At 38.1% G+C, this 25,789-nt stretch overlaps 1 protein-coding gene across 9 annotated transcripts in view; it reads right to left on the minus strand.

The window, feature by feature from the left end:
* Window positions 1–25,789, minus strand: part of LOC121510981 (actin-binding LIM protein 1-like) — a 141,485-nt gene that overhangs the window by 30,419 nt on the left and 85,277 nt on the right. For all 9 annotated transcript variants that reach the window (XM_041789420.1, XM_041789428.1, XM_041789424.1 and 6 more), the window contains exons 5-13: window positions 22,471–22,597; window positions 22,273–22,366; window positions 15,576–15,663; window positions 12,613–12,677; window positions 9,754–9,831; window positions 7,493–7,651; window positions 7,213–7,257; window positions 4,436–4,471; window positions 4,222–4,351 (exon numbers count right to left, since the gene is read on the minus strand). In XM_041789420.1, the coding sequence (XP_041645354.1) occupies window positions 4,222–4,351; window positions 4,436–4,471; window positions 7,213–7,257; window positions 7,493–7,651; window positions 9,754–9,831; window positions 12,613–12,677; window positions 15,576–15,663; window positions 22,273–22,366; window positions 22,471–22,597 (822 nt within the window). The remainder of the gene's footprint in view (window positions 1–4,221; window positions 4,352–4,435; window positions 4,472–7,212; window positions 7,258–7,492; window positions 7,652–9,753; window positions 9,832–12,612; window positions 12,678–15,575; window positions 15,664–22,272; window positions 22,367–22,470; window positions 22,598–25,789) is intronic.

The following is a 25,789-nucleotide window of genomic DNA, read 5'->3' on the forward strand; positions in this document are numbered from 1 at the left end:
GACTAAAACTAGACTAAAATGTAGATGTTTTATGGACTAAAACTAGACTAAAATGTTGATGTTTAATGGACTAAAACTAGACTAAAATGTTGATGTTTTATAGACTAAAACTAGACTAAAATGTTGATGTTTTATAGACTAAAACTAGACTAAAATGTTGATGTTTTATGGACTAAAACTAGACTAAAATGTTGATGTTTTATAGACTAAAACTAGACTAAAATGTTGATGTTTTATAGACTAAAACTAGACTAAAATGTTGATGTTTTATGGACTAAAACTAGACTAAAATGTAGATGTTTTATGGACTAAAACTAGACTAAAATGTTGATGTTTTATGGACTAAAACTAGACTAAAATGTTGATGTTTTATGGACTAAAACTAGACTAAAATGTTGATGTTTTATAGACTAAAACTAGACTAAAATGTTGATGTTTTATAGACTAAAACTAGACTAAAATGTAGATGTTTTATGGACTAAAACTAGACTAAAATGTTGATGTTTTATGGACTAAAACTAGACTAAAATGTTGATGTTTTATAGACTAAAACTAGACTAAAATGTTGATGTTTTATAGACTAAAACTAGACTAAAATGTTGATGTTTTATGGACTAAAACCGGACTAAAATGTTGATGTTTTATAGACTAAAACTAGACTAAAATGTTGATGTTTAATGGACTAAAACTAGACTAAAATGTTGATGTTTTATAGACTAAAACTAGACTAAAATGTTGATGTTTAATGGACTAAAACTAGACTAAAATGTTGATGTTTAATGGACTAAAACTAGACTAAAATGTTGATGTTTAATGGACTAAAACTAGACTAAAATGTTGATGTTTTATAGACTAAAACTAGACTAAAATGTTGATGTTTAATGGACTAAAACTAGACTAAAATGTTGATGTTTTATGGACTAAAACTAGACTAAAATGTTGATGTTTAATGGACTAAAACTAGACTAAAATGTTGATGTTTTATAGACTAAAACTAGACTAAAATGTTGATGTTTTATAGACTAAAACTAAACTAAAATGTTGATGTTTAATGGACTAAAACTAGACTAAAATGTTGATGTTTAATGGACTAAAACTAGACTAAAATGTTGATGTTTTATAGACTAAAACTAGACTAAAATGTTGATGTTTTATAGACTAAAACTAGACTAAAATGTTGATGTTTAATGGACTAAAACTAGACTAAAATGTTGATGTTTTATAGACTAAAACTAGACTAAAATGTTGATGTTTTATAGACTAAAACTAGACTAAAATGTTGATGTTTAATGGACTAAAACTAGACTAAAATGTTGATGTTTTATAGACTAAAACTAGACTAAAATGTTGATGTTTTATAGACTAAAACTAGACTAAAATGTTGATGTTTTATAGACTAAAACTAGACTAAAATGTTGATGTTTAATGGACTAAATCTAGACTAAAATGTTGACTTTTCATGGATTAAAACTAGACTAAAATGTTTTGAGTTTTTGTTGACTAAAGCTAGACTGAAACTAAAAAGGAAAGAAATGACTAAAATGTGACTAAAACTAAAATACACTTCACTGAAAGACTAAAACTAAGACTACAATTAAAAATAGCTGCCAAAATTAACACTGGTTTTAACCCAGCCTCCATCGCTCATGGACGGTCACGGCTGAAGCTTGTTAGCGGCCCCAGCTGCAGATAATCACTGGTAATCAGGATCTCCTCACCTCTGACACCTGAGTACTACAGCGTCTAGTCGGGTAACCTGGGTCCTCTTCGGCCTTTAAATCTAGAGTTTTTTCCTTCTCTAACTCCGTTTTGTCCTCTTTTTCTGCAGCGTTTCTGTACTACAGCGTCTAGTCGGGTAACCTGGGTCCTCTTCGGCCTTTAAATCTAGAGTTTTTTCCTTCTCTAACTCCGTTTTGTCCTCTTTTTCTGCAGCGTCTCTGTATCTCTGCCAACCACCAGCCAGTGCTCCCACCACGGTTAGCACTGTTGTCAAATAAAGTCCTTAAACCTGACTGCCTCAGAGACGTGGCTCTAATGCAGGGGTGTCACACTCAATCACAGGAGGGGCCAGATTCTGGATTCAGGTCTAACCTGAGGGCCTAACAGGGTCAACATTTAACCATAAACTCTCAACCTCATTTCACCTGTAATAAAAAATGAAAAAAAAAAAACTTCAGCACTGATGATAAATGATTTTGAAATATAAAAAAATAAGTTTAAAGGCTCAAAATCTGAGAAAAATAAATCTATTAGTCCAAAAAAGTCAAAACATGAAAATAAAAGTCAGAATATGATTCCAGTTTTTAAAAGCAGTGTCTCAACGGCCAAACTGTGGAATTATGGAGTCAAAGTTAAGATGAAATACAAAATATGTCTAAAAATGTAAAATTCAGAATCTAAAGGTATAAAATATTATATAAGAAGCCAAAAATAGGAGTTGAAATGCTCAAATTAAATTAAATCAAAATTAAATCAAATTAAATGTAAAATCCTAAGTTTTAGTCCTTATTGAAATTGAAAATGTGCAATTAAAACACAAATTAATTTCTTTTCCCACATTCCTGACTTTTTTATATCTAATTCTTTTTACGCCTTACTTTCTCAGATTGTATGAATCAACAAGGATATTTTTGATAATCAAGGTTAAGTTTACATTTTTGTACTGGAGGAAATCTGCAGACCTCAGACTGGTGGGCCAGTTAGAACAGAAATATGATAAAAGCTTGAGGGACGGATTTAACTGTTCCACAAGCCAGATTTGGCCTCGGGCCCCGAGTTTGACACCCACGGTGTAATTGCACATGATGCAAAACTCAAGCCCCAGGGGCCAAATCTGGCCCATGGAACAATTACATCTGGTCCACGAGATCATATCATATTTCTATTCTAACTGGCCCACCAGTATGAGGTCTGCAGATTTCCTCCAGTATAAAAATGTAAAATTCAACTTGATCATTTAAAAAATCCTTGTTAAGCTGTAAAAATCTGAAAAAGTGAAGAGTGAGAAAGATTTCATCAAAAGTCAAGATGTGGGGGGGGGGGAATAATTTGTGTTTTTATTTCCTATTTACAATTTTGCATCTCAAGATTACGACTCAAACTTATGATTTTGACTTTTCATTTCATGCTTTGACCTTTTCAGCTCATCATTTGGACTTTATATGTCACATTTTTATCTTTTAGATTCCCAATTTTAATTTTCAAGTCATATTTTGACCTTTTCAACTCCTTACTTTGGCTTATAGTTCCATATTTTGACTTTTAAACACATGATTTCCATTTTTTTCTCATTTTTTGATATTCCAAATTCATAATTTTTTTTACATCATATTTTGACCTTTTACACTCGCAATTTTGAATTTAAATCATATTTTTAACTCTTTCAGTCATCATTTTTATTTTTCTAGCTCATATTTTGACATTTTCAACTCCTAATTTTGTCATATAATCACATATTTTGAACTTTCAGACTCACAATTTAAATTTTGACTTTTAAACTCATGATTTCAAATTTGATCTCATATTTTGACCATTCAAACTTATAATTTAACTTTCTCCTTGTATATTTGCCGTTTAAAACGTTACTTTTCTATTTTTGATATCATGTTCTCATCTTTTGAACTGATAAACTGGAATTTTATTTCAGATTTGAGCCTTTAGACTTATCATTTTTTTCTTTTTTGAATTTCCAAATGATTTATCATCAGTGCTTGTTTTTTTTTTAGTCATATTTAATCACTGGTGAAATGAAGTTGACAGTTTAAGGTTAAACGTTGACCCTGTTGGGCTCTCAGGTTAGACCTGAATCCAGAATCCGGCCCCTGCTGTGACTGAGTCTGATGTCTTCTCCCTGTTTGGCCTTAGCCCACCCTCAGGCTAAACTCAGTTTATCTTTGGTCTGAACCGGCCGTAACACTTTCAAATCAAACTTCAGAAAAGAAAAATCAGGATACTTTTAGTTGTTAAAGGCGCAAAATTGACTTTACAGTTGTTATCCTGTAAGATGAGGGATTTTCATGTCAAACCAAAGAATTAAAAGAAAAAATAAAATAACAACCAAAAGTCAATTTTGTTGAAATTCTCCTTTAAAGTGCCGTGAAGTGAGAACCCTTCAGTGAAAGCTCATAGAGCTCTAACGGCCATCCTGAAATCACAGATTTAACCCTGAACAGTCTGAGGACATGTTTACGCACAAACACGGCGTCTAGTCTCAGGACTCACCTGGTCTGTGGAAATGCTGAGGTGATCGGGACAGGGTGGGGGTGTAACCGTGGCGGTTATAAACTGGTGATCCTATGGAGCCCTGACTGGTGGACCTTTGGAGGATGCGTTCCCGCCTGTCGTACGAGCCCTGACGCACAGAAACAAAGTCATTAAAGACCAGGTGGTAAATCAGCAGCTACTGGACATCCACCAGTGAGGTAGGGAGACTCACCTCAGCAGGTGGAGTTGGCGACATGTTTCTGGAGGACTGGGAAGATAATAAACTTTAAATTATTATTGTAGCTCAATCAGACCAGGATATATCCTTCAGCTCATAAAAGACATTTTTAGAGAGAAACTCCGCCATGCATTTGTTACCTCTAGATTACTGGTTCTCAACCTTGGGGTCGGGACCCCCTTGGGGGTCGTGAGACACTGAGAGGGGGTCACCAGATGCATGAAAAAAACTAAGAATAGTTTTAAATTTTACCAAACGTCAACCCTTTCTAATCACTTTTTAGCACCAATTTTGCCCATTTTTGCCACTTAAAACTTATTTTTGTCCATTTTAAACCCTTTCCATCACTTTTTTCTGCCTGTTTTTGGCACTTATAAACCGGTTCTTGCCACTTTCTGCCTATTTTTGCCACTGCTGACCCATTATTGCCTCTATGAATCACTTTTTACACCCCTTTTTTGCCCATTTTAACCACAGTTAACCCATTTTTGACAGTTTATATCAAATTTCCATCCAATTCCACCTAATTTCCACTATTTTTTTGCACTTAAAAGCCATTTCAGCCACTTTTTAATCCCCTCTTACTACTTTCTGTGCTTATTTTTGCCACTTTAACCCAAATATATTTTTTAAAAAACTAGTTTGACCTCCTTTTCCACCATTTTACAATGGTGGTTATGATCATTTTAAGAAGGCTATACACAAATGAACAAATAAACGTGTGTTTCTTTGATAAGAGCGGTTATTATTCAGGTCAAATATAAAATACGGTTTTAACAGCTTAACTTCACAATGGATCGTGGTTTACCTGACCTCCATGGGCCCCCAGTTTGCCTGAATCCCAGAGACTTCCCCCTTTATCTCCCCTTGTATGCACTATTGCTTGAATGTTCCTGGCTGTGTTCAACCACCTCCAGGTACAGTTGGAGACCCAGTCTCTGGTGCTTTTGTTCTGGGGGTCGCGGGCACTGCTCTAGATCAAGGAACACAGCCATGAACATGTGCAGCGCAGACAGGGCTGCCCAGAAAGGGGGATAAAAGGTAGAGCTTTCTGGGGCCCAACCAAACTGGGGGTCAGCAAAACCATGGTCCATTGTAAAGGTCAGCTGAAGTATCCATAATTTATATCTAACCTGAATAATAACCACTCATCAATGAAACAAATATCTTTATTAATCATTTGTGAAGTAAGTAGCCCTCTTAAATATATATAAGTCCCTTTTCTTAAAAAACAGAATTGAAATGGGTTAGTAATGGCAAAAAATGGTGGATAAGGTGGTGAAATTGGATTTTAAAATAAGCAGAAATGGGTTAGAAGTGGGGAAAAAAAATGAAAGAGACAACAAAATCCCCCCAAAATGGCAAAAGTCTGTTAGAGTGGCAAAAAAGGACAAATAAAGTGGAAAAGAGGATTAAAAAGTGGCTGAAATGGCTTTAAAGTGGCAAAAATAGGTGGAAATTTGGTAAAATATAGGATGAAAAATTGCTATAAATATGGCGGCATCTGCACGAGTAAATATGAGATCCGCGTGCATGGCTGCAGAGGAGCTGTACATGTGAGTCAAACATTCGCGCGAGCAAATTTCTTTTGCGAGAGCTTTCACACCGCTCGCGCGCAGAGTATCTCTACCCGCATGAGCAATATTGTGGCCTGAGAGAGGAAAATCATGCCTTTAGCTCACTCAGAATCTGAGAGAACACACAACTACTGTCATTGCTCTTCTGCTCGCGAAACCACCTGATTTTTGTTCTGCAGTAAGTGGCGGACCCAGTCATCATTGTATCCCTGAATGTAATTGGTTGGTCCTCGTCTTTGGCTGTTGTCTGTGTGTCAGGCGGTGTGTCATATTAACTGGTGACAGTCAGAGCAAATGTTCGGGGGGTGTGGCTTCCAAGGATTCTTGTTTATCTTCTAAATGGCATTAAAATGCAATAACATGGCTTGCTTCTCCATTGTAAGACTTCATTGTTGTAAGTAGACGCATTGAGGCAGTGAGGAAGGTGTTTGTGTTGTCACAAACTAAGTTTTAAGCTGTAGAAATGGGAAAGAAAATACAGGTGACTGTGCAGGTGCCTGGTCAAAACAAAGCAAACGGAGGAGACACGCAGAGAAAGAACTTCTCATGGGTTTTGAGCAGCAACAGTGTGCCAAAATTGTTAGGAAAAAGTGAAAAAAAAACGGGTTAAAATTTGGCAAAATTGTTGTAAAGTGGCAACAGTGTAATTTAAAAAATATTCTTAGTTTCTTTAAGGCATCTGGTGAACCCCTCTCAGTGTCTTGCGACCCCTAATGGGGTCCCGACCCCAGGGTTGAGAACCGCTTTTCTAGATTTTCTAAATCGTGCTCTGAAACGTCTCTAACAGCGAGTCCTACCAACATGAGTCAGAGTGAGCATGGACACCAAAGTCTGTTAAAGTCAACAGTTCCTCCTTACAGTGTCCGAACAACCATGGAGCGATGCTGATGATGATTTCATCCTGTCACACTCTAATATTTTCCTTCCTCACACTTGTGTCGACATGGTTGAGGAAAACAGGAGATTGAAAACATGCTAGGAATATCTGAAGGGAACTTTTCCTTTTCTTTCTAAGAGCTCTCAGTACAAAGCAGAGATAGTGGTGCATTTACTCTGACTTATGAGGAGGCAAAAGGAGTTTGCTCACAGCCACCAACGTCATCAATACAATGCACATTCAAAATAAAAGCTTCAGAATTCACAGTTGATGATAAAATCCCTGAAACTAACCCAGGACGCCGTGACGTATCTCACCTTGTCATCAGGTAGCGGGGAACGCTCCCTCCTGGCAGTGTGGAGCTGTGAGAGAAAACAAGGGTTCATTTCTGCATCAGAGAAAGCTCCAGAAAGACATTTTCTGCATTAATCTGCCTATTTTTGTCTTTTCCTAAAGAATAAGACTCCCCCAGGAGGAGATGGAAGCCTGCAGCTAAACAGAGGATCATTGAGTGGAATATTATCTTCATGCACAGCTCTGTTTGTGCATAAAGATGGCGTGCATGCAGGAGAAGAAGCATGCAGTCCGTGTGTTTACCTCGCCCACACTCTCTTGTCTCTCGTCTCTCTCATCCAGGGAGGTGGTGTACAAAGGTTCATAGGTAATAAGATCGGGACGCTCAATGTCATAAATGGCTTTGACTTTGGGGATGGCAGCTAGGTCTCTGTAATCAAGGATCTCATTGTCTACTTTTGCCTAGGGAGACAGAGATAAACATGCAAACACAGACAAGGGTAAATACAGGAGAAAACTACGTCTGGAAGAAGCTCTAGGGCTGATTTTACAGCACAGGTGTCAAACTCAAGGCCCGGGGACCAAATCTGGTCTATGGAATGATTTTATCCGGCCTGTAAGATCATATCATATTTGTATTCTAACTGGGCCACCAGTGTGAGGTCTGCAGATTTCCACCAGTAAAAAAATCTAAACTTCAACTTGATTATTTAAAATATCCTTGTTAAGCCATAAAAATCTAAGAAAGATTTCATCAAAAGTCAAATTTTAAATTATAAGTCATTTTTTGACCTTTTCAACTCCTTACTTTGGCTTTTTAATCCCATATTTAGACTTTTAATCACATGATTTCAATTTTTTATTTTTTATTTTTTGACATTTTAAATTCATAATTTCTACTTTTTATATCATATTTTGACCTTTTACACTCCCAATTTTGAATTTAAACCATTTTTTTATGTTTTAAGTCATCATTTTGAATTCTAGCTCATATTTTGACATTTTCAACTCATCATTTTGACTTTTTAATCCCACATTTTAAACTATCAGACTCACAATTTTAGATTTTAAGTCATTTTTCGACCTTTTCAACTCCTTACTTTGGCTTTTTAGTCCCATATCTTGACTTTTAAACACAAGTTCATTTTTTTCTCATATTTTGACATTGTAAATTCATAATTTGTACTTTTGAAATCATATTTTGACCTTTTTACACTCCCAATTTTGAATTGAAATCATATTTTTCACTTTTTAAATCATCATGTTGAATTCTAGTTCATAATTTTAACCTTTCCAACTCCTAACTTTGGCTTTTTAACCCCATATTTTGACTTTTAAATGCGTGATTTATTTATGTTTTCTCATATTTTGACATTTTAAATTCATAATTTTTACTTTTTATATCATATTTGGAAATTTTACACTCCCCATTTTGAATTTAAATCATTTTTTAAAAACTTAAGTCATCATTTTGAATTCAAGTTCATATTTTGGCATTTTCAACTCATCATTTGGACTTTATAAGTCACATTTTTATCTTTTAGATTCCCAATTTTAAATTACAAGTCATTTTTGACCTTTTCAACTCCTTACTTTGGTTTTTTAATCCCATATTTTGACTTTTAAATGCATGATTTATTTATGTTTTCTCATATTTTGACATTTTAAATTCATAATTTTTACTTTTTATATCATATTTCAATCTTTTACACTCCCAATTTTGAATTTAAATCATTTTTAAAAACTTTTTAAGTCATTATTTTGAATTCTGGTTTATATTTTGACCTTTCAACTCATAATTTGAACTTGATATGCAACATTTGTTGCTTTTAGATTCCCAGTTTTAAATTTTAAGTAATTTTTGACCTTTTCAAATCCTAACTTTGGCTTGTTAGTCCCATATTTTGACTTTTAAACTCATGAATTCAATTTTTTCTCACATTTGAACATTTCGAAATCATATTTTTGACTTTTTATTTCATATTTTGAACTTTTGCACTCCCAATTTTGAATTTAAATCTTTTTTTTTTTTTTTACTTTTTAAGTCATCATTTTGAATTCTTGCTCATATTTTGACCTTTTCAACCCAGAATTTTGGCTTTTTATCCAACATTTTGAACTATCAGACTCACAATTTTAAATCTTAGGTCAAATTTGATTTTTAAACTCATGATTTCAAATTTGATCTCATATTTTGACCTTTCAAACTTATGATTTAACTTTCTCCTCATATATTTGCTCTTTAAAAACATTATTTTTCTATTCTAAATTTCGTGTTCTGAACTTTTAAGTTAATAAAATGGAATTTTTATCTCAGATTTGATTTCTGAATTTCCAAATGACTTATAATTAGTGCTGGTTTTGTTTTTTCATATTTCATCACTGGTTAAAATGAGTTGACAGTCATGGTTAAATGCTGACCCTGTTAAGCTCTCAGGTTAGACCTAAATGTAGAACCAGCCCCTGCTGTGATTGAGTTTGACACCCCTGATTTACAGGATGATTCCTGACTATAGCAGCTGAGCTAAAAGTCTGTTTTAAAGAAGAACTCTGTCTTTTCTTACATAGATGGTGTGACCCGGTGAGCCAGGTACGCTTGAACCAGGTCGGGAACAAATACTCTCGGACGACGACCTCGTAGGCTGTGAGGACAAAACACAAACACCAATTAGTCAGAGTAACATGGGTGTGTGCCACTCATTCTCCCATAATCCACCACAGCCGTCTGCCTTAACGTTAAACCGGTTTGGTTCTGATTCTGTATGAGCGATGGAGGGAATAACAGCGCTGTATTTACCTTTCACTGCTCTATCATGACTACATGTCGTCTAATGATAACATTCATCTGCAGGTTTGCAAAGTGAATGAGCGCTCTAAGGCTGTGAGTTTATGTCCTTAGATGTCTGTTAATGTGAATGAAGAGTCTGGATGGCAGCAGCAGGTCATTAATGAGGCTTTACTGTACCTAATCTGTGAATGAGTTAGGAGAGAGTATTAGTTAACTGTGAGAATGTTTCTGATAATAATGTGTGCACATTTTATTCATGCACCCTCGGTATGAGCGGAACTACAGCCTGTTTACACCTGGTGTTAACACACGCCTAGAGTAGGGGGTTTCTGCAGCCATGCATACTGACCCTAATAAACAAGAAAGGCCTGTTGTAGCCGCTGTTGCACAAGCGTTTTCAGCACTCATGTCCTGAGCGGAGTTCAAGTTCTAGAATAATGCCACACTTCAATATCACCTTCTCCTCACTGGCTGTGTTCATTTGGGCAGCTGTTAGGACTTACGGCCTTTGCACATCAAGGATGATGCAAATAAACAGCACAAAAACACACTTTTCTACGCTCGACAGGAATGCCGCAATTTTGGGGCCCCAGACATAAAATGACACAAGCTCCACCTTAGCTGGCCAGCCAAGCAAAAAATGTGGCATTGTTTTGTTTTATGAAAATCTATGCATTATAATCTATTTTCAACTGTAATTTCTTTATATCAATATGCAATATTTTTACTATAGTTAAATTAAATTTACTTATATTGTGTTTTCAAGCACCATCTTGCTCTCTGTCCCTGCTTTTTCTTGTCAATTATCCTCATATTGCTCTCTGTCCCTGCTTCTTTCTCCTCCATCATCCTCATCCTGCTCTCTGTCCCTGCTTTCTCCTGCTTGCTCTCTGTCCCTGCTTTCTCCTCCATCATCCTCATCTTGCTCTCTGTCCCTGCTTTCTCCTCCATCATCCTCATCCTGCTTTCTGTCCCTGCTTTCTCCTCCATCATCCTCATCTTGCTCCCTGTCCCTGCTTTCTCCTCCATCATCCTCATCTTGCTCTCTGTCCCTGCTTTCTCCTCCATCATCCTCATCTTGCTCCCTGTCCCTGCTTTCTCCTCCATCATCCTCATCTTGCTCTCTGTCCCTGCTTTCTCCTCCATCATCCTCATCCTGCTTTCTGTCCCTGCTTTCTCCTCCTCCATCATCTTCATCCTGCTCTCTGTCCCTGCTTTCTCCTCCTCTATCATCTTCATCTTGCTCCCTGTCCCTGCTTTCTCCTCCTCTATCATCTTCATCCTGCTCTCTGTCCCTGCTTTCTCCTCCATCATCCTCATCTTGCTCTCTGTCCCTGCTTTCTCCTCCATCATCCTCATCTTGCTCTCTGTCCATGCTTTCTTCTCCATCATCCTCATCTTGCTCTCTGTCCCTGCTTTCTAGTCCATTATCCTCATCCTGCTCTCTGTCCCTGCTTTCTTCTCCATCATTCTAATCTTGCTCTCTGTCCCTGCTTTCTCCTCCATCATCCTCATCTTGCTCTCTGTCCCTGCTTTCTCCTCGATCATCCTCATCTTGCTCTCTGTCCCTGCTTTCTTCTCCATCATCCTCATCTTGCTCTCTGTCCCTGCTTTCACCTCCATCATACTCATCTTGCTCTCTGGCCCTGCTTTCTTCTCCATCATTCTCATCTAGCTCTCTGTCCCTGCTTTCTTCTCCATCATCCTCATCTTGCTCTCTATCCCTGCTTTCTTCTCCATCATCCTCATCTTGCTCTCTGTCCCTGCTTTCTCCTCCATCATCCTCATCTTAATAAATATGTGATGTATACATACTAACCAAATTAAATAGTAAGTATAATGCTCAATATTTAAAACACAGCTTTAATTCTGTATTTTGTATCTGACGTCTTTACATGATTTTAATCTTTATTTACCAAAGCCCCCCCCCCCCCCCCCATTTTAGATGCTGATAATTTTGTTCTATCTTTGCCTAGAGTATGAGAGGAGGGATTCTGGAGAGCATGCAGCAAAAAGCTGAGGGTGGGGTGAGTGAGTAGTTGTTCTTTTTGTTGCCATAATTGTGAATCTGCTGTTAAAATGTATCATCTTCAGAGCCGTCCACCTCTGACCGGATCAGGATGTTACCACCAGGTGTAAACGGGAGCTACAGGTGTTACAAACAGACTGAATGGCTCCGTATGAGACACAGAGAGCACACTGCAGGCTGTCTCCAGCAGATGGCAGCATACAGTGACGTGTGTCCTATGTACATGGAGGAACACAGGATGATGCCATCTCATAGCCAATAGCGAATACAGTACCTGCCTTTGTGTTTTTTGGAGGAATAAGAGGGACGGAGGCAAGAGCTGTGGAGGAAGGGAGGGAGAGGGGGGGTTCACACCACATCACACTGGGGTGTCACGTCTGCAGCCCGACACACAGCTCACACACACACCAACATGTAAGTATACACGTGTACAGAAGCATCTATCCACACTCGTCAGAGTACACACATCAGAGCCAGGAAAACGAGTCAGACCACAGCAGGTTAAAGTTTAACTGTTCTAAAGGGAGAGGGCTGCCATGTCTGGAGTTTATCTCCTGATAAAATCATCATAAGTGAAGAAACACTCTGAGACGGTCAGGCTCCTACCCGCTCCCTGTGTCTCTCCTCCGTTCTCGTCGTGTTTTTGCAGCCAGGATGCCAAACGGTTGATCCTGAAGGAAGGGAAGATGGGAAAATTTACTCCACACCTCCACATTCAACATGAAAGCAAGGCTTCATCATGCTCTGTTTTTAAAGGTTTGTTGCAGCAGGTTAACCTCCAATCCAAAAAAGCTGGGACATAAAAACAGAATACAGAGACGTGCAGATCCTTTTCAAACATATGAAACTGATTCCAGCACAAAGACGAGATGTTTAATATTCAAACTGATACACTTTTAGGACAAATGCACACATTCTGATTTTCATGCATTTAAGACATTCAAAAAAAAATGGGACAGGAGCATGAAAAGAGTGTGAACGATATAGTAACACCTGGAAGATTGCATAGGTAAGTAGGTTAGTTGGTAGCAGGTGAAAGGGTCTGATTGGGTATAAAAGGAGCGCTCCTGAAAGGCTCAGTCTTTCATAATCAACTACATCAAAATTGCAATTTCAGCGAAAATTATGTGGGGATGCTAGAGCTGAATTGTGGAAGAACTGCTGAAAATAGCCAAAAAGTACAAAAATAGCATAAAAATTGCATACAATAGCATGAAAGTAGCTAATAAGGGATAAAAATAGCTGAAAGTAACCTAAAAAGCTGAAAATATCTTAAATAGCTGAGAGTACCCATAAAATAGCTGAAAATAGCATAAAGTTTGCTGAAAATAGCCTAAAAGTAGCTGAAATGGCATTCAATAGCTGAAAAAGCACAGAAATAGCTTAAAATAGCATGAAAATAGCTGAAAATAGCATGAAAGCTGGAGTGTAATACCTGATTTGTGAAGAATGTGAAATCATTGCTCAAAATATAGAATTTTAAAAGCAAAATAGTTGAAAAAGTATAAATAGTATAAAAAAGTTTTAAAAATTGCTGAAAAGAGCACAAGAAGCTGAAGAGTATGATGGTAGAATAGTGAAAATAGCCCAAGAAGTGTCAGAGGAATGAGTTGAAGATAGTGCAGATTTGTGAAATTTTGCCATCTGTTTATCATTGTTAAAGTTAAATATTTTATAAATGATAAAAGTTAGAAATGAGAAAAGTCATAGCAGTCCAATGACGAAAAAAGTGTTTTTTTTTTTTTTTTAATGTTTAAACGGTGCTGATACAACAAAGTGTGAAGGAGGAGATAGCGGACACAGAAGAAGAAGAAGAAGAATCAAAATGGCCGATGCAAATATCAATAGTGTGGATGCTTACTCAGCATCCCCACTAATGATGGAGTGAGGTTCACCACTCTGTGAAAGAGTGTGTGGATAACAGACTCAGAATCAGACAACTTCATTCATCCAAAAGGGCAATTCTGATTTTTGTGGTCTACAAGACTAGACATACCTTTACAAACAACAGGAAGCAGGAAATGTCAGAGATGATAAATAAATAAATATATAATAAATTTGGGTGTTTATCCCAGTCCTCAGCCAGTACACTAAGGCCAAGAAAATGACCCAGTCCATGTGTGGGGAGAGCAGAGAAAAGTGGTTGTCACTTTCACTACCCCCAGTGGGTGAAAAATGTGAGGCTACCCAGATTTTATCAAAGTCCAAGAGCCAGCGTCTGTGATGGTGTGGGGGTGTGTTAGTGTCTATGGCATGGGTCACTCGCACATCTGTGGAGGCTGCATTCATACTGTGGGGTGCAACACATGCTTCCATCCGGACCAGTGGCCAAAAGTGGGTCGGGGAGCTGTTTTTAGGGAAGGCCTGGAAAAAACTGTGTCGAGAAGTCCATGATGTAAAGAATGTCCAAACAGATATACATCCAGACATTTAATTTTACTCTTTTTTCAGTGATAAGCAGGATATTTGGGTCATTTTGGGGTTAATTTTTCAAGACATCAAGAAGAAAATCCAAAAATACACATCTTACCATGGGGAACAGAAAAAAATAGGATGCATGTGTGCATGTTTTTTTAAAGGCACATACCTTTCTCTTTGTTAGCCCATGTTTTGTTCCATATATGATACAAACTTCAATACTGGTGGTAAATTCAAATGAAAGTCTTAAATTTGGGTCACAATTACTCAGTCAAGAGGTGGTGGTGGTGGGCCTTGAGGCTAGACCAGTTGAAAACCATGTATCCACCAGGGACATGACCGCTCATTTCATTGAGGCAGCGCCAAAACACTTTCTGCACGAGTTACAACAGCATGGCTTCACAGTGAAAAAGAAAGGGTCAGCACATAGCTCCCATTGAAATTTTATGGCACATTATGAAGCACAAAATAAAGCAATACAACTTCAGATGTTCTTCAAGCAAGAATGGGAAAGAATTCCACTCTCAATCCTTCAACAGTGAGTTTCTACAGCTGCCTACAGAGTGTTGTTAGAGTAAAAGTGATGTAATATGGTGCTAAACATGTTCCAGCTCCTGTTCCAACTTTTCTGGAACAGGTTGCAGGTATCAACTTAACAATGCATGCATGCTTCCATAAAACAACAAAATCTAAGAGTATGAACATTAAATGTCCCGTCTTTTGTTGTATTCAGTTGGAAATGGGTTTAAAAGGATTAGAAAATCCCTGTAGCATGTTTTTGTTCATATCATAGTGTCCCAGCTTTTTTGGAAAGGGTGTTTATAGTGCAACATATGTCAAACTACTCTTTAAGCACTTGTGCAAGAGGTTTCACTGGAAACTTTTCTAATGATCTACTGTGTTTTTGCATAACAAAAAATAATGAACAGAATTTAAAAGCACCACAGTTTCTGTTCTAGTCAAAGTACTAACGACTGACTGCTCTAGTTATTTCTCACAAGGGGAGAACTTTTGCACTAAAACTAAGAAGTATAGGGATAGTTTAGAGAGGTGTATCTTTATTTTTCTGAATATATCTTCGATACTCTCTTTTAACCCAGATAAACCTTACATTTTCATGACAAATTGGGGAAAAAAGTGGGCCGACTCACCTTGCAGGTACATCTCTTCTCCTTCTGTGAACATCTGATTGCAGCGGCTGCATCGTGCACAGCTCGGGTGGTAGTGCTTATCTCCAGCCTGGAAAACACAGAGCGCACAAAAGGGAGCTGACATCACAGGAAAATGAAGATGAATGACGCTCGCAGGAAGGCGAGTGAAGCAGCGCTGTGACTTCCAGGAAACAAGCCCGGTGCTCTGCCTGCTCTTAGACACTTTTATTTCCCTGAACTGATGAACAAACGCTGGTTTCATCAGACCTTGTCTGCTGCTAACCACTCTCACTTTACTGTAAACAGGACTGCTGATGAAACTGTGCAGCTGTGGGAGAAAACTCTGCCCTGAAACAGGTCTGCTCCTTCAGGAAGACCTTAGAAATATTCTGGAAAATAGCAAAGTTTTTTTGCACAAACCTAAAAAATGAAACCACCCTTCACAATCAGACTGTCCTTAGAGAGTATTTTAAGCCACACAAAGCCATCTAAGAAAAATATCTGACATCTGCAGCTCCTGAATTCCCCCCAGCATTAATGTGGCACTTTGTATGCAGAGTGCACTATTATAAAGCTCAAATGTCTTTGACCGAGGCTGATAAATACCCAAATGAAGTTCTGTCTGCAGTATAATGGCCCTCAGTTACATTTCAGCTGCCAAAGCCACTCAGATATGGAGATACTGAACAATATTTGCATTTTATTGATGTAAAAGGGTGACTATAGCAGAGGCATCACTGTATACTTTCCTTTACTGAATATCAAGAGTGATGAAGGTACTAAAGCTGCATGTGTAGCATGCAATTAAATACTCTACATTTGTCAACAGTAACAGAACCTTTAATCAGCTTTTCACTTTGTATTCAAAGGCTGGGTAGTCAATTTTGGGTGTCTTTAATGTTGGGTGTTAATAGAATCTTTTACTGCTTCTGCTTGATTCAGAAAAGCAACTATAAATCTGTTATGGTCAGTTTACTCCATGTCTCTATGGACAGAGAATGATCGGGGGTTCATTTTAATAAAAGCCATATTCTACAGGAGTTACAACAGCATGGCTTCGCAGTAAAAGAGGGCAGACCCGGACCGGCCTGCATACAAAAGGCAACGATAAGCTGTAAAGGCCGACATCATCTTCAAAGGTACAGAATGTTTTATAGATTTAAAAGATTAACTTAAACTTCAAAGGTAAAGGACAGATGTTTTGTAGATTTTAAAAGACAACATCATCTTCAAAGGTAGAGGACGGAATGTTTTATAAATTTAAAAGGATGAAATCATGTTCAACTGTATAGGACAGAATGTTTCATGGACTTTTAAGGATGACATCATCTTCAAAGACAAGGGGCAGAATGTTCTTCAGACTGTAAAATATTGACTAAAACTTCAAAGATAGAGGACAGAATGTTTTAAAGATTCTGAAGAATGGCATCATCTATAAAGGTGGAGGATGGGATGTTGATGGATTTAAAAGGGCAACATCATCTTCAAATGTATAGGACGGAATGTTTTATAGATTTAAAAGGATGACATTATCTTCAAAGACAAAGGATGGAATGTTTTATAAACTTTAAAAGACTGACTTAAACTTCATAGGCAGAGGACGGAATGTTTTATAGATTTTGAAGGATGACATCATCTTTAAAGGTGGAGGGCGGAATGTTTTATAGATTTAAAAGGATGACATCATCTTCAAAGGAATAGGACAGAATGTTTTATGGGCTTTTGAGGGTGACATCATCTCCAAGACAAAGGACAGAATGTTTTGTAGATTTTTAAGGATAGACTTAAACTTCAAAGGTAAAGGACGGAATACTTTATAGATTTTTAAGGATGACATCATCTCCAAGTGCTTCCCTGGCTCCTCCCCTGATCCACCCACCTCTCAAACTGCCACTATAGTTGCATCCAAGCTAATCTCTTCACTGTCGCCATTGCTTACAGGCTTACAGTCGCTTTAACTAAACCACACCTATAGATACAGCCTCTTTCTCCTCAAATAACACTGATTAGTCTGGTCTCTCTTAGACCAGTAGCAGACATATCAGCTTGAAACTTTGCAGCATGAATACGCTTGATGTCAGACATGGAATCTAGACAATCCATCCGCTCCGCTCCATCCGGATTATAATTTCTAAAATGAGTTGAAAATATCCTTATGTCCTGAAATTAGTCACAGTAGTTTTTGATAGTATAGATAATGAAAATAAAAATAACCAAATATGGTCACTGTATCCTAAAGAAAACTAGCATCTGAAGGCTAAAATCCTAAACTCCCGGCTTCAAAGGCAGCCTCACTAACGGCGGCGTGCTCCATTATTTTTACCGTCTCTGTTCTTGGGTCGGTGATCAGACAGTCTGATCTGTTGGCTGCAGCTCAGAAACACTGAAGCCTTTCCGCCATTGTCACAAAGATCTGCCTTAGTGCTGGATTACTGTAAGCCTGGCTGGCTCGCTGTGACATTTTCATACCACTAAACGACACATAACTCTGGTCTGACTGGATCACCGTCTGCAGGACGGACAGGCGAGTATGAGACCAACTAAAGGAGCGGGGCTGGTATAGAAAACCAGCTCCGATTACACTCATGATTACATTAGTGATAAAACAGTGACCACTTCTTATTATCCAATCATTTAAGAGGTTATATTTATCTAATGTGTGCATCTGCATGTGCTAGCATGTTTATTTACTGACATGAACCAAAAATCTGCTCAAATTAATCTTTTCATTAACTGCAGTCATGTCAGGAGTCTGCTTGGCTCAATGCTGGAGAGATTACACAAGAGATTATCAAACTACATTTACCTCTGCATCCAGAGAAACATGCCGTCAGTGATTTATGAGAGGCAGAGATGAGACGTCACAGGCTAAGACTGGCAGAATGCTGCACCTTTAAAATGATATCATCTCTGTTATGGTATCAAAACGCACCAAAGCTTTAAAGCTTGAGTTATATTTTTAACTAAAAGCTGCTGCAAAAGATGCCAGACTCTTTTGATTGTTTTTTTAAATCCCATAAGTTTTAATAACTTCTGAGGCTTTGTTGCTTTTTGATATGTTTGAAACATGCAGTAGCTGTTATTTTAATGATAAAGCTGAAGAAATGAACATCTACTGTTGCTTTACAGGAGAAATCCAAAACTGGTGCCTTGTAGGACTGAAAAATATCAGGGAAAAAGTGACACTACATCTTTTCTTTATTAGATACTGTATATATGCATATTAGAAAATACAGAATTATTCAGAGTAAATGCAGTGAGCTTCTAGCTTAGATATGGGCAGTAAATATTTAAATATCATAATTTTAACTGAATTATTTTAGACTTTACACCTACATGTAAAAATGTAATGCACAGTGGAGATTTTGAATATTTATTTATGATATGAAATGAGATGAATGAACAAATACAATGTCAAAGAGCTTCTCATTTTAGTATGAGATGATGAGACCTTTTGTCTTTTTTACTGTGATAACTGCTGCAAGATTTTAAACTGATCAGTCACAGTGTGAATCAATCAGTGCTATGCCAGGTGTGTGTGAGCTGATTGGCCATGATGAGGGCCAGGTGTGGCAAGCTGATATAGACACCTGGGGTCCGTTCAAAAAGTCCAAAAAATTACCTCCCAAGTCCTTTCCTATCCACTTTTCCTTGACCCCGACAAAAAACGTCACAGGGTCAAGGAAAGGTGGGAGTAAGAGGATAGGAAAGGAGAACTGTGGTGATTAAGGAATCCGACTGCACTTCCCCTAGGCGGGTGTTACAGACGTGACGTGTGTTTTTTGTATAAAAACTACAATTCAACATTGATGGACTACAAAATTCACATCTAGGCCTACCTCCGGTGCGTTCTCCGTGTTGTTATGTGCTGCTAATGAAACGCTAAAACGTCAGTGATAAATATGAGCTCATTAAGATTTTCATATCCTAAAGTCTCTTCAGGAAGAGGAACTGTGACTGTAAACATCCAGAACAGCAGAAACTTTTCTCTTAATCTGAACTTTCTGCTAAGTCAGTACATCTGGATAAATAATATTCAAGTCCTTTTATTTCACAACGCTATTAAATACTTTTGTTTTATTCCCTACCTATCCATTTTCTTTAATTCTCTCATCCCTGTTAATGTTAGTCTTCTCTGGTTCTGTCTTTCTTTCAGCTCGTCATGTGAAAAGTTCTATAAAACGCGTCTTCCCTGCATAATTCTGATGATAGATATAATAACAACAACATGGCAACATGCCGACTTCATCACTTTAATTGGTTGAGATTTACAAACGTTAATCACATTTACTTTACTATTTCAGATCTTGCATCTGACAATGAAGTATTATCAAATCAAATCAAAATAGCAAAACAAATGCAGTTTAAAAAACTGATCAGTTTACTATTTGAATAAAATGGAAATAAGAAATGAAATAGTTATCATAACTGGACTGATACAGTTTTCATGACTGTAATATTCCTCTGTTTATCACATGGATTATACGTTTGACTGAATTTTACGGTTTAAATCGGAGCTAGTAAAGCTACAGTCATTGTTCACTTGTTCTGATGAGCGGTCAACAGGTGTGTCAGTTTAAATTAAGTTTAGGCAAAGAATTGTGGGTCGTCTTTTCATCTCTCCTTTGGTAAAGGATGGTCCAGTGTTTCCTAGGCTAAAGGAGATAATAAAGGAAGGAAGGAATCAAGCTCCTTTCCTTTTCAGTTGGAGAATTTGAACGGCCTTTATCATGGCCGACACTAAAATGCTTCCGGGTCGTTTCACTCGGTTAGGAACCTTCCTAAGCAAAAAGGACAATCTGAACAGACCCCTGGGCTGCAGCACTCTGTGCTGACTCATTGGCTGTGTCCAAAACCGCTCACTCATTCCCTACTCCCTATCCACTCTATAGTGAGCAGCATATAATGGACTATATAGTGGACTCAACTGCAAAACACTAAAATGATTTTGGACACTACTTCTGCCGCAAGCGATGACGTCATCACCGTCTCACAATTAAAACGTTTGGCAGCAACGGCTCGTAGATTTCCATAACAGCGCCTGGTAGAAAATAATTGAAAACTGATCCTAAATGTGATGTATTTTCCCAAAGAAATAAAAATACTAATGGATAAAAGAAAGGCTTGTGTCTTTAGTGGTAAAATAATCTTCATTTTTGTGTGTAATGTAACTTAATTTTTGCATAAAGATGATGGTCTCATGACTCGAAATCCTCAGAGTTACTCTGGTTTCAATCCTGAACATTTGGTTAAAACCAACAAACTAAAAAGTAAAGTAAATAAAGTTTTTAGTGTTCCTGTGCTCCTCTCATTCGTTGCATATTTAAGAGCAGCAACCGCTATGCATGATGGTTAATATTGCTGGGCTAGTGCACATTGGTTGTTCACTATTTTTCAAAATGCATTGTGGGAAAGAATGAGTGCACTATATAGTGAATTCGGACACCACTACAGAATGGCATACATTCTTTAGGATGCAAGGATGCACATGTTCCCTGATGGCACTTCCAGCGTGAATCTGGAAGTGCCTTTTTCACTGCATTTCTCCTTCATTGTGAGAAATCAATGAATGAAAACAAAGGCTAGAACTGATTGTTTTGTTTGCCTGTTCACACTGCAGTCAACTTCAAAAAGATCAGATATGTATCTGATTTATGCTGCGTTCAATTGTACTCGGAACTAAATCCGACCTCCGAATTGGAAAAGTGCAGTCGGTCCTTGAGCTCGGGACTCAAAACCGGGATTTCAGGTAGGATCCAAGCAGCCCGAGTCGGTCGCAATGACGTGATAGCAAACTGGCATTGCACACCGTGAGAGGTAAACAGAGTCACTTTCTCCTCAACTTTTACTTTTATGTGTCGTCTAATTTAGCATTTGTGTTACTACAGTGCAGGCCTCTGCAGAGCTCGCTTTGATGCCCTTATAAGGTCAATGACGCATGCAGGATTCCCCTCGCTGTTGCGTTCAAGTCATACTTACAGCATATGACGTTTCTCTTTCTCTCTCTCCCTCAAGTAGCTAATATATTTCACCTGCAGAAATTTTTGATCCTCGAAAAACATCCAATCAAACATCAGCTTACTGCAGCCGGCCATGTTTTTCAAGCTTACGCGATGAAAAGCATTTACCTCGAAAGTCGGATCAGAAAGATCTTTCCGAGTACAATCGAACGCACCATAAGAACCACATACAAAAGTGACCTGAATCTGACTCGAAAAGGTCAGATTCAATGTGACTTGCGCTGTTCACACTGTCAGAAAAAAATCAGATTCAGGTCACTTTTAAGTGCAGTGTGAACGTAGCTAATATGTCGGTTTCTCTCTAGTAAAAGCACTTTAACATGGCAGCTTTTAACTGAACAGAGCCCTTAATTCAAAACTGGAAGAAGGATTGAGAAGGAGGCTGTCTTTGAAAAAAACTTTTGGAAATATTCGAGATACTGTAAGACCTAAATTACAAAAACATAACATGGGAATGCTCTCTTTTACATTAATATATATGTCAGTGTGTAAATTCTGCTTATTGTATCTGTAACTGCTGTGATATAATCCTGATGTCTAATCCAGATTAGGAGAGCAGGAAAAACTGAAATGTTTGTTTACAGAAACAGTTCATGAATTCTACATCCTGGCTGCACGGACAGACATGTGACTCTAAACGACAGCCAATCACAGGTGTATTCATGAGCCTGTCTCACCTCTAGAACCTTCCCTGTGATGAACTGGTGGCACGCTTCACACTGAACCCCAAAATGGATCTGGTAGTCCTTCTCACAGTAGGGGGCGCCATCCCTGAGAACAGAGGGGATAGTTAAACATCAGTGAAGTGTCATATCATGAGTTAGGGCTACATTTAACCATAAATCCTGTCGTTGGTGCAGATATGAGCTGCTTACTTGCTGATGTACTCCCCAGTCAGCACTTTGCTGCAGGCCTTACACTTAAAACAGCCCAGGTGCCACTGTCTGTCCAACGCCAGCAGAGCCTGTCCGTTCTTAATGTCCCGACCACATCCTGCACAGTCTGCAGAGAGGAGAGAGGAAGGAGTTAAAAAACATAAAGATTAGGTTCATGCAGCGAGACACACATGAGTGAATAAATGCAGGTTTCAGGGCAAATTGAGTTTTCTCTTTATTAGCAGTTGTTAATCTGCTCGTATTGCCATTATCTATATTTGGCCCTCCACAAACGCATGTGGAAAGCATCAGTGTTCATTTTGGCAATTATTTTTAGTTTTAGTCTAGTTTTAGTCCATAAAAAGTCCTCACATTTTAGTCTTTACTTTTAGTCCAAGCATTTATTCTCTTGCCTGAATCTGGTTCCAAATCATGGTAGTGTGTTCTCTGCACAAAGTTATTTTTTATTTAAAGAATGCTATTTACCACACAAATGAATAAATAAAGATATTTGTTTCATTGATAAGAGTGGTTATTATTCAGGGCAAATATAAAATGTGGTTTTCACAGCTTAACCTTACAATGGAGCATGGTTTTGCTGACCACCATGGGCCGCCATTTTGGCTGGGTCCCAGAAACCTTCCCCTGTATCCCTCCTCATGTACAGTCTTGTCTGCACATGACTATTCTTGAATGTTCATCGCTGTTCAACCACCTTTGGGTGCAGAGGGGGTCCTTTGCCCTAGCACATTTATTTTGGGGGTCACAGGCTGAGGTATCGCATGAAGGAGGAGCTGGGGTGGAGGTGAAAGGTGGCTTATAGAGGGAGCACAAATGTTTGAGACTGCATTGATAGGTGGTGATTTACACCTGCAGTAACAGCTCAGATTGAAACAGGAAGTCAAATAGTTAACAGGTGTGGCCAAATATTTTTGTCCACGTAGTGCATATGGATATTTCATAAAAACTTGACGTATTTCCCAACCCTGCGGTTGCATCAGCACCACCGGGAGCTGAATGAGTTCCTGCAGAGTGAGTCGTCTCCTTAGTTCCAGTCCAGGCCACTAGGTGGTGGTAGAGGGTAACTGAGCATGCTCTGACAGCTGCCTCTTTCTATCATCCACGTCTCCCTTACCGTGGTTCTAAAAGCTCCTTCCACATCAAAGTGGGATCCCGAGGCTCTTAAAGTGTGAAAGGTTGATTTCTAAAAGAACAATCATCCTGTCATCTCGTCTTTAATGAATGGAGGATGAAAGTAACACAGAGCCCTCTGCAACCACGGGGGACGGTAACTACGTAAGGCATAATGAGGCTGCCATGATGACGTGAGGAGAATCAGCATGCCTTATTTATAGGTGACCTTGTCTAAAAGCTCTTCAAACACCAACTGAGAGACCACGGGGAGAGAGAGGAGAGGGGAGAGAGAGGAGAGGGGAGAGAGAGGAGAGTTGGTAGAGGAGGGGTTTGTGGGCTGCACATTCCCAGCTCTGGCAGAGGAGAAATACATGTCCATACATTATTCAGTTCAACTCGTCTTGGTGTTATTCATAAAGGAATGCTGAACGCCGCTGTGTTTGGAGAAGACTGAGGTGGAGGAACTCCCTGAATGATACCTCCACTTCACTCAGTCTTTTCAAGCGTAACAAAGCTGCAGGAAAGGATCCTCTGCTGCTGCTGTTCTCTCTTTTTTCTCATACAGTTGTTTTCTCTCCTGTCAGTGATACCACTGCTGAATATGAAGCTGCATCCTGCAGCTGATGGAGGTCCTGGCCCAGTTTGAGGCTTGTCACTCCTGATTATTTGTCAAAATAATCCTCAGATGTAGTGGCCGTGGCACTTTTTCTACTCCGGATAAAGTCAGAGCCTCCCTGACCTCCGACTGTAAGAGAACATGACTGAGGCTCTGAAGAGTGAGATAAACTGTTCACAACCTTTTCTCACACTGTATGGCAGGACTCATCAAGTATATCTGCACAAGGGCCAGATTTATTCTTGACAGAAACTCTGAGGGCCAGACTTTCAAATACACAAAATAATTATTAGCTTGGGAGGATTTGTCAAGAAGAATAGAAGAAAGTCCCCAATCCAAGTTTATTCAAAGAGACTAGAGCAGGGGTGTCAACCTCAATCACAGCAGGGGCTGAAATCTGAATTACGGTTTAACCTGAGGGCCTAACAGGGTCCCAATTTAACTGGAAACTGTCAACCGTGTTTTCACAGACAATGAATTTTGGGGGAAATTAAACAGTGATGATAAATGATTTTAAGATTTCTAAAAGAAAAGTTAAAATGATTAAATATCACAGCATTAATGTTACTGTGTGTCCATGTCAAATAAATGCTAAATAGATAAATGACTTTAAAGGCCCAAAATCTGAGATAAAAAGTCAACTTTATAAGTCCTAAAGGTCAAAATACAAAATGTAAAGTCAAATACGGTTTTTAAAAGAAAAATATATGAAATAAAATACAAAATCAAGAGTTTAAAAAGTCAAATTAGATGATAAAATTCAAAATTGTGACTCTAAAAGGTCAAAATATGAGATAAAATTCTCAATCAGGAGTTAAAAAATTAAAACATGGGATTAAAAATCAAAGTTAGGAGTTTAAAAGGTCAAGATTTGATTTAAAAGGAAAAAATGTGACTCTAAAAGGTCACAATATGAGAAAAAAACATTAAAATTATGAATTTAAAAGGTCAAAATATGAAATAAAATGTCAAAATCCTAAGTTTCGGTCATAATCTTGGGATGCAAAATCAAAATATGAAATGAAAAAACAAATTAATTCCTGACTTTTTATCTAATTATTTCTACTCTCTGCTTTTTCAGATTTTTATAACTTAACAAGGATTTTTCTTTTTTATCTTAAAGGTTAAATTTAATTTTTTTTTTACTGGCGGAAATCTGCAGACCTCATAGCAGCTGGCCAACTCTAATCCAGATATGATCTTGTGGGCCGGGTAAAACTGCACCATGGGCAGCATTTGGCCCCTGTGCCTTGAGTTTGACACCCGTGGACTAGAGGCTGTGATTGCTGCAAAGGAGCTTCAGCTGAGTACTGAGAAAATAGTCTGAGTACTTCTGTCAGTGTGATATTTCAGTTTTTTATTTTTCACAAATTTGCAAAAATTTCTAAAATTCTGTTTTTACTTTGTAATGATGGGGCACTGAGTGTAGATTAATGAGAATAAAAATGATTTTTTTGGACTGTAGTATCAGGCTGAAACATAAACTTTCTGAAGGAGCTGTATGTGCACAGTCTGCACAGTAGGTGGCAGTATGCATAGTTAATCCCCCCCAAGAGGAGTCAGAAGAGG

This window comes from Cheilinus undulatus, linkage group 6 (genome assembly GCF_018320785.1).
Source record: "Cheilinus undulatus linkage group 6, ASM1832078v1, whole genome shotgun sequence".
In the NCBI taxonomy this organism is placed as follows: Eukaryota; Metazoa; Chordata; class Actinopteri; order Labriformes; family Labridae; genus Cheilinus; species Cheilinus undulatus.